Source organism: Saccoglossus kowalevskii, chromosome 22, assembly GCF_978046115.1.
Source record: "Saccoglossus kowalevskii chromosome 22, keSacKowa6.1, whole genome shotgun sequence".
Classification (NCBI taxonomy): Eukaryota; Metazoa; Hemichordata; class Enteropneusta; family Harrimaniidae; genus Saccoglossus; species Saccoglossus kowalevskii.
Genome location: NC_140662.1, coordinates 8,452,449 through 8,462,894, shown reverse-complemented (window position 1 = coordinate 8,462,894; position 10,446 = coordinate 8,452,449). Strand labels below are relative to the sequence as shown.

Genomic DNA, 10,446 nt, shown 5'->3' with positions numbered 1-10,446 from the left:
GCTACGAGTAAAGAAACAACAAACTTATTTTTCAGCCATTAATTATAAATCATGGTACATGTACAGATGACTCATAAAACAGCCCATTTAAAAAAAAACAACTCAAAAATGCGTTTTTTTTTAATCTCTATATTACTAACACTGTCCACAGGGTGACATCAATATTGACTAACATTAATGGAAGTCAGTTAACTAATTGATTTAAATTAAAGTTGGTTGTTACTGCGGTCAATTGTGATTATGACTTAATCACATTCCTACCTTGTTGTCCATAACAAATCGCATGAGTTACACATCAAGAAATCTTCAAAATGATTCACCCATTGAGTTCAGAGCAAGTGAATTCTGCTGATTTTCAATTTTTTATTACAATTTGCAATTTCAGGAATTTTTTTCTTCTAATTTTAATACTAATTTTAGATCAAAAAATTATTGTTAGTTGATAATGATTTCGACTAAAAATGGTCCAAAAATTAATAATTCCAGCGCAGTCACCCTGCCATAGATTTGTCACAATAAATTTACATAACATTAAGCGACAAAAAATGTTTTCATATCGCATTTACCCGGTAATATAAATGAGTCACAAAATTCAGTTTTTAAAAGTCACAAAGCTGAGTTACATGGCAAGAAATAATCAGTCTAAACATAACACTTCATTCCCGCGCCCTGGAAGATTTAAAATACAAATCTGAAATTTCCCCTAATTTTAAACGCATGACTGAACAGAAATAATTAGGACCAAGCTGTAATGACACGGCATACATATTTTTTCCAATGTTTACACTGATGAGCATAAATACTGATGTTTTACATTTTATCTATCACCAGCTGACAAGAGGTCAGAAACAACAACAAAATCATAAATTTAGTAGAAAAACAAATCAATCAACCATATTTACAATGAAAGATCTAAAAAATGACTGAGCAAAAAATTACTCGAGTGGCTTTTTTTTTTCCAAAAAAAAGAAACAAGTGACAAAGCGACACAAAAACAAGACAGATACTGTCGAAAAAGAAGATTGTAAGTAGGAATATGAATTGGCTAGTTACAATAAATAAAGGTCGATATCTATTGTTCGATTGAAACACACAAAGGGTGAAGCCAAGGCGAAGATGAAGTGACTGGAAATAGCGAATTGTGGCTACATAGCAGCGAGTAAAATAACACAAAGGATTAGCCATGAATGGAATACTGGCCTTCCCACCACAACAACTTTAGAAAAACACTGGTAGTGCTTCACCTGCAGAAAAATGCTGCGTTATTAAAACTCTGAAGGAATATTCCCCAACTACTGTAGTCTCTTGTACACTGCTTTAAATTCACGCAACAAATTTTTTGTAAATTTCACAAGTCCGGAAAAAGAATATTTCACTGTCATTTTAAAAACGAGGAGTAATAGCAACTTCGCAAATTTTTATTTTAGCAAGTGTTCAAATAGAACAAGATCATGAATATTTTTAGCAGAGCAAATTTTATGATTTACCATGCCCTATTTTGTGAAAAAAATTGTTATCACAAAATCTTCTACATTTTACGTCAAACAACGTTGAGCATTACATCTCCTACTTTTTTTTAAATGAACCCGACAATTCTTCAAAAAAAAAAAAGTTTATTTTTAGTGCTTAAGAGTGAAGGTTGTGAATTTCACTTTAAAAAAACATGCTTGTTTGTAAACAAAGAGCTTCTTCCTGTCTTTTATAATAATGCACATAAAAAACAGCAACATGGCCACAAATGGCTCAAAAACTAGTCCACAAATACAGGAGTAAACTAGAAACACTCAACATTTACAATCAAATGCACTTGATGTACACAACTCCTACAGACAAAACTCACGAATAGAAACCTGAATTTAGCAGACTGGAAACTGAAATACTGCCCTTGTTCACAATGTAACGATATGCGCAGAGAAGGGATTAATTTAAAGCATCCACCATACAGACTGATTCAATAATAACGAACGCCTACTAAGCCAGTAGCAAACTGTGAAATCACCATTGCGAAAACCCACACACACACACCATACACACACACACAAAAGATTTGCAAAGTAATTATTTGGCAATACTTGTGTACTTAAATGTGTTGTATGCACGACTAATTAAGTATTACATAACTCGAATCACAAGAGATGAGAAGTGCTTTAGCATCACACACATTTGAATTCCAGTCATAATACAGATTGGAATTCCTAAGCAATATCACATAACGACTTAACAGTTCTAATACACAATAAATATTTTAATTCTTAACATACAAATATAATAAAGTGTATACAACCCACTGACAAAATAACTCTAACCCCTCCCCCCCCCCTCTCTTCAAAAAAAAAAGAGAGGGATGTTATTAACTTTTTGAAAGTGAACAAAAGAATGTGGTAAGTGCTTTATAATTCTACCAACAATAGTTGGAGGTCGTTATTCAGTGTGAATTACAAAACAATGATCAAAAACTCAATTAACAGTTGGGTAACAGTTAAGAGTCTTGTTCAAGGTTGAAAAACCAAGCCATTCTATTAAAAGCATAGGGGAAGAATTCGGGTGGTCTTGAATCAAGGGTGTCAATGTGCGTGCGTGGAAACCCTACAACCGTTAACACATTCATACTTCAATAATGCTGTCGTCGTCGTTGTCTTGAGGATCCAATGCTAGATGAATAAAAGCTGAGGCAATTTAGAATGATATTTGGACAAGACATTCCTGCCCGTAACAGTCCTAGCATTCAGCTCTATGCCTTGAAATGGAGTCTTTCAGTGACAGTAACCGGAGGCTCCACTGTAAGCAATCGGTGAATAGCCCTGGCAGCTACTCAGGTTTACATTACACCCTTCCCATGAAACTGCCCAGTAAACAAATCCTATACAGCTACCAACAAGGGAGGACACAGGCCCTAATACTAGTCTCACATTACCCAGAAAAAACAGGAGTAGTTCAGAGGGAGGCATCCATCAACAATAAAAGCCCTGATTTGCATTTATATCAAGAGGCCGGCAACAAGGTTTTGAATAGAACAAGTTGCCACAGTTCTTACAAGACACAGTGTTAGGAAAAGTGAAAGCTTGAAAGTCATTACGAACTCTTTAATTTTTAACACCTCATAGCAAGATAAAACATCACATTAGCAATTAGACCATTTTCTTCTTTACTGTGTAGTGTAAATGCCTGGCTACTTGTAAGCAAGCATTATCATGCAGAATTTTGTTAAGCGAAAAAAAAAAAGGGAACTGCACAAGTATGTGAAAATGTTGTTTGTTCTGGGTTTGTTCAGCCAGCAAGCAGAATCTCAAGTCGCTACACACTTTAAAGTGTTTGTACATGGAGGAAAAACGGCAAAGGAAGCCCTTTACACATCACCATAGCTGATATGCAAATACCAATGTCCTTGCTTGATGTAATTCAACCATGAAGACTCGGGGAAAGAAAAAAAAAAAAAGCAATTTGAGTCAGACCCACAGCTTCCTCACTCCTTAGGCGTGTTGTTGTTCTGACCTCGTGGTACATGAATCAGAATTAATTTTTTTTTCAGAAAATAAAAAACAGCATTATAAAATTGATTTGAAAAATAAAAAAAAAAAAACTAAAACTTCCACTTGTCATACCGAATACTATTGAAACGAATTAACAATTTTGTTCGTCCACCCAATTTTTTTTTTCAAAGCTAAGGCTGTTCGTGTGAAAAAATAAATGACATTGCTTAGTGAGATAAAGCAACAATAAAGTCATCCCAGGAAATAATCAGCAAATCCAGTGACTATTTTGAGTGGAGTTTGAGGTTCATCCCAGGGGAACCTCCACTATCTACCCCCCATTGTGAGGCGGTCTTATTACAGAGCATTATTTTCTACATGTGCTAACATACTCTGACAATTATAGCTTTGGCCAAGCTTCGCTATGAGATTATCAGTCTAGTATGGCTTCTCAGTCAGTTTTGTACCAAATTCAATTTTTTAAAATGTCATTTTTAATTTGCGTCTGAATCTCGGGTAAAAGGTATCAAGTAGGAAAGATAGCGTAATCCCTTGACACAAACCTCCTAAATAAAAGCCTACAACACAATATGTTGTGTCCACAATATCAAATTCCCCTTCAAAATTTACAATTCTTTGAGTCAAACAGGGATTTATCAGCTACATATTTTTTTTTTTTTTTTCACACACAATATTCAAATTGTGCAATATTTGCTTTTCAGGCAGCCATCTTGACTCAGCGAATTTCTCTTTAATCTTAACAATGACAAATTTTGGGGAAAAAAGCGTTGAATATAACAAGCTTTCATGATGCTTGAGGACATTATTATTTTTCACATTGGTTTTACGACCAGCATAAATCATGATTTGCCAAGCTAATTATAACTCATTATATAATAGTCAATAGTGAAGTGAACATGGAACACTGCTTTACAATTCTAGTCTCTAGTCTCCAAAAAAAAAATGTGACCTCTTAGAAAATTCAGCCACGAGATTAACAATATTTACAGACCATCTATTGAATTTAAAATGACTGATATGCATAATTTATTTATTAACAATTCGAATCACAAATTGACAACCACTGAATATCGGTAACATCATCAAAGTACGTCATTTCAGCTTTTAAAATCACCCAAGAAAAGAAAAAAGACAAAGTATCATACCAAAATGTAAAGTGATGTATAATAAACACAAATGTAATTTGTTTTTAAATCACTGATGAGTAATGCAAGCGCTTCCATCAACACAGATACGTAATAACATTAGAGTTAAAACTCAAGTTTATGAAAAGATAACAACCATAAATTCATTTCAAATTGCATTTCTCGATAAAATCTTAGTGCGTCATTTAGAATAATTAGGTATTTTTCTACAAGTTTTTTATAATTTTTTGACTAAATGTACACTATTTTTAATTCGTTATACATCTTGATCAAGATTTTCGAAAAAATATGAACAATTATGCAGGTTTAGTTTTGGAAAATTGACTTTTCTCGATTAAGGCTTATAGATTTGTCGAGGGAAGTCAACAATTCAATAAAACTACAGTTGGGTGATATTTGAGAGATCACAAAAACTCCAACTGCTATAACGGTAATTTACAACTAATCAAAATAAAATTTAAACCATCCAGCAGATCAGATGGTTTCGGAATGATCCAATTTTAAAAAGAATGGTATTTTTGAAATAAATCCGATATTAACCAGCATGTTCATAGCAGTGTGCGTATTAAAGATCAGATCACTCCAAGCACAGCATTTCTCCTAAAATAACACATGTATATATCTAACTACCATGCTGTGGTATTATGTCTGGTTCTCCCTGGGAATGGACGGAGATCTCCGGAAAGTGAAGCAATACCGTACGAGTTTCATAGTGTCTACGAGCATATCAAACATGTTCAGACACCCTGTATCTATTTCTTGGCATCTTCAAATACAAATTTGAAATATACTGCACAATATCGCATTTTAAGCTCCAGGTTATCAGGCTAACACTACTTGCAATTTGCCACAAAATTATTATTAAAAAAGGACAACAATTTTCAGCTTGCGGCTCACTTAGAATAATGGTAATTGGGCAACAAAATGCTTGAAAATTACGCTGAATATTTTTTGTACTGTATCAATAGGGAATGGGGCTGATTCTGTACAATAACAAGGATCTTGATATACGTCAGCTACAACACTTTCATTCAAGTCCCAGTTGTGCACAATTCAAATATATTTAGAGAAATCCAGTAGCATGTAGTTTACTACTCCTTTAACGCGAAAATTCAATGAATTTCTGCGAGAATGCTGGGTATATATTTCAGTAATGAACCATAATACTTTTACCATACTTTTCAAATCAAACCAAATCCATCGTATCCCAATTGTTTTTTAATTCGCAATTAGCATACTCCTATGTTTTAGCTACCCATGAGCAAAGGTCTCGTCACCCTACTTATACCATCATGACAAATATAAACTTTTTTTGACGTTACACAACAATAAAAATTTTATTACAACAGACGCTATAAAAATGGCTACAGAACACTGAGAAATGTACTCTAACCTACAATACATTTCTAACATAAAAATAGTCCGGACACTGAATATTTAACAATCTGGAAATTGTCATTGATGGTAATAATAATAGTTACCAATTCTTTTTGTTCGGTTTTCTATCCTAGGAAAGCGTTTTTTTTTTACAGTCTAACTCTGAACAGTAAATAAAACCATGTTCCCCAGATTTAAACTAGTAAACAGAATGCAATGGTCTGATTGGCTTGTTTATTGTACATTATACTATCATATCTACCTGGGTATAGCAAGTAACCAACGATTAGTTGAAAGGTGTGCAATATGATTGATAATAACTTTGCAACTTGCTCCAAACTAATGTGGAACTATACAGAGATTTAGTGAACGGGAAAATGAATGATGTGGCCAACCTTGCCCACAAGTAAATATTATATACTCGCATTCAGTCGAGAACTGTGGCGCAAAATATTAACATTCATTTTAAATGCATATAACAATTGGTTTATCAATACGCTATCGAAATCTAAAATATGACAACCTGAGGTCCAATGACAGCTTCCAAAGGTAATATCCCAGAATGCAATGGACATGTTACCTTAGTTACCAAGGTTTTTAGATATGATAGTACAATGTTTTAAACAGGCTATACAAGAAAACAGCAAAGATACAATTTCCATTAAAGACATTTAGTATTCATAAAAACTTATCTCAAGAAGTGTCGTATATACAATATGCAGAGCACATTTGGCAATTATTTTTTGGGAGTGAAGACGGCAGACATTCAACAGGAAATCCACCCAGCTACTTTACAAAGCGAATAATACATCTCTACAAGTTGAAAATATCTTCTTGGACGGGGCAGCGGCGAATATGTCCACGATTGCTGCGTACATAACTGCCCTCCCCAATATATATATATATATGAAATGTACAATGCACTGCCAATGGCTCTTGCACATCCAACCAAGTATCATAAACTTTGTTTAAAAATAATCAATCAAAAATGCTGAACATGGACAAATGTACAAAATTAGCACGGTAATTTTTTTTTCATAATGTGAAGACATATAATGTGAAGATAGTGTAATTTTAGGACAGGACATGAACTAGGCAAGGGGGTTTGTACAAACACAGTGAGTGAGAGGAGCTGGATATTGAGTCTAATATATACTATTAGGTTACAAGACGGCCAAATAACACAACATTATCGGTTACCCTGCCATGCCAAATTAATGGGGTCTGTAGAATGAATGTCCTTTGTTGATAGAACGGTTTTCTCTTTCAGACCGATCACTTGATTCCCTGGGCCTCCCTCCCCCTTGTTTGGACACAGCTATGCTTTCGGCGTGTAGATTTCACCATTGAGCGTAGTTGATTTATAAATTCACAAGCGACAAAAAAGTCTTCTTTTTATGTACATAACTAGTATCGACTAGGCAGAGTTACGATGTCAAAGTTCATATACGCCGCAGATTGGGGATATGTCGGCTGTCCCAACTGACTTTTTCTCCGTACTGTAAATGTAAATATGGGGACAACAAGAAACATATTTGGAGATCAGCCATGCAAAAGAATTGGCCACCTTCTAGCATAATTACTAGACATTCATGGATTTAAACATCATCAGAAAATTAGTTATTGTATATATAAAAAAAACTTTCTACGTCTAAAAATGTAAAATAGCTCACAATGGATACAACTTTTGCAGGGCTGACCAACTTAGTTAAATAACCAGATTTTAAAAATTAAAAAAAAAATATTGGTACATAAAAGTTTATGAAACTGGGTATTAAATAAAATACTATTAAAAGGAAAAACAACTTATATTTTTTTTAAGTACATTATTCCAGTTTTCTATAGGGGGTTGTATAACAATTATTCATGGTGATGTTTTTTGTTTTTCCGACAAATGTATGAAAACATGGAAAAAAAAGCTGTCAACGCAACTTTTGCATGGTTTCATTTTCATATATCGTCAAAAGACATCACCCATAACCCCCCTCCCTCCCAGATTCAGCCCTACCTGGTGTCTGTCAGTCACACCGTTGTCTCGTCTCGGCCACGACTTACTAACCTTAGATAAAAACGTCGCCACGAGCTGATAGTTTTTCCAGACCAGATCCAAAACCCGCTTGTAATACCCACTATGAGAAGCATTAGGTACTTGATCATAAATACAGTAAAGTCTGGTGTGACTAGTCCTTCTAGTGGTGCTGGACCCGCCCCATAAGGGCAAGAAAAATGCATGGGTATACATCGATCAACTTGCCAGGTGTATTCCCACAAGCTCCTGTTGGCTTGTTCATAGAAAAAACATGCAATTACTATCGTGGCAGGAACTGTGTATAAAACTGAAAAAATACCAATTCGGATCATCAGCTTTTCTAGTTTATCAGTTTTTGTGCCATCGTGCTTCTGTTTCATAAAGGTCCGAATACGGTAAAGGGCAACAAATCCAGCCAGGAGAAATGATGTTCCTATCAACAGGTACAGAAATAATGGAGCAAGGACAAAACCACGAAGAGCGTCAACATCTGTAATTCCAACGAAACACACTCCGGACAGGGCATCGCCGTCTACTTCGCCCATTGCTAGAATGGCTATTGTTTTTACGGCAGGAACTGACCAAGCAGCTAAATGAAAATACTGCGAGTTTGCTTCAATCGCTTCATGTCCCCATTTCATACCTGCCGCCAAAAACCAGGTTAAACTCAGGATGACCCACCAGATCGACGAAGCCATAGTGAAAAAATATAAAATCATAAACAAAATTGTACATCCTTCTTTCTTGGTGCCTTGCACAGCAGTCGACCAACCCACAGCTTCGCTATAAGGTGGATTGCATGATATTTCAGTTCCAATTACATATGCGACAAAGCCAACAACGTAGGTGACGGCGACCATGAAGTAGCAAGCTGATAAAAATATAATGGGTCTCTCCGGATATCGGAATCGGGGCATGTCGATGAGAAACGTTGAGACGGTGAATAGGGTGGAAGCTGCACATAATATCGACCAAATACCAATCCATATGCGAGCAAATTCCAACTGTGCTCCCGAGAAGAACATGCTTTCACAAGGAGCACCGCACTCCTCAGCGCCCATGAAACTGTAATCCAAATAAGCCGGGACTAGGAGTTGTTCGGGGCAGGTAAATGGATGGACGACGTAGTCCGACGTCGGTGTAACGCTTCGGTTATCTGGTTTTTGCGTCGGCATTTGCGTCGGCACGGAGCGATTTTGTCCAACACATAATACACCAGGTTCCTGTTGTGGAAATATGGAACAATCCAGACGTTCTGGCCACTGGAAACCGAAACGATTCATGAGCGATTCGCAGCCGGTACGTGCACTCTGGCACAGAGAACGGCACGGAGGCAGTGGTGTTTCCAGTACAGTGCACACAGGCGCGTACATAGCACATAGGAAAAATTTCAAATCAACCGAACACTCTACCTTAACAAGCGGGAAAAACTGATGTACTTCGAGTCCGGCTTCTTCTTGCTTTTGGTGATTCAGTAAATTTGGCATAATCGTTTCGTTGTATTGAATGTCTTGACATAAAGGTATTGTAATCGGCTCACAGCGGCCATGATCATGCAGTCCGGCGCCCATCTCATATTGGTGCTGACTAACAACAACATTCACAACCATAATCCACATGAACGCCCAAATACAGGGCAAATTCGATCCTTTACACGACGCCATGTCGATCGTTCCGATCACTGAAGTGTCCTTACTGGTCAAGTCATGAAGGAACGGTCACTGTCTTCCCGATAACGTTCGAAATGGTTGGATTTTGAACCGATTTTTAACACTCGACAGCACCTACCGAATTCGCTATCCACAGTAACACACTGTACATGTCTTTGTGTCACGGCGGTCTCCTCAAAAGTATCTACTGTTTCGAGGTCCTTTGATGTCCTTGGAAAGGTTTGTCCACAAAACTGGCATCAACGTCAAATGAAAGAGTTCACACAGGGTTTAGAAAGACATCGATATCACCAAAATGTCATAAACGAGCATTTTTTCACAGTAATAACTCGGTTTTTGCCGTAAAATTGCGAGCAATGCTATTTGGAGTACGCGAAACCTAGAAAGGGTTTCTAATTGCAGTTCATCCAATTGGCGGTGGAATTTTGTCACGTGACATGTTTCATGGCTTGCTATTGGTGAGGGCTCGGATAAATATCTTAATTAAGTGCTAATGGAAGAAATGCTCGCTGCTATTTCCTTTGCCTCCCTCTGGGGAAAAGTTATTTATAAATTATCGCTTTTAGAATCCCACAAAATAAAGAAATTAAAACACAAAATGTTTAGTTTTCATAGTCCAGGAGTAGAACTGACAGTGGACAACTATTTTTTTACAAGTTAAAAAAATAACAACTTGTAAACGGCATCAAAACATACTTTTCATGAGCGGGAATATTATATTACCGTCATAAGCA

General features: G+C 36.2%; 1 protein-coding gene across 1 annotated transcript; it reads right to left on the bottom strand.

Moving 5' to 3' along the window:
• Positions 1 to 2,224: 2,224 nt before the first annotated feature.
• On the bottom strand, positions 2,225 to 10,114 carry LOC100372934 (frizzled-2). Its single transcript, XM_006820088.3, has one exon. The coding sequence runs from the start codon at positions 9,704 to 9,706 to the stop codon at positions 8,036 to 8,038; it is 1,671 nt and encodes a 556-aa protein (XP_006820151.1). The 5' UTR covers positions 9,707 to 10,114; the 3' UTR covers positions 2,225 to 8,035.
• Positions 10,115 to 10,446: the final 332 nt, after the last annotated feature.

Bases quoted from the DNA above. Each gene is read 5' to 3' on its own strand.
- LOC100372934 (XM_006820088.3), bottom strand. From the start codon at position 9,706: ATGGCGTCGTGTAAAGGATCGAATTTGCCCTGTATTTGGGCGTTCATG.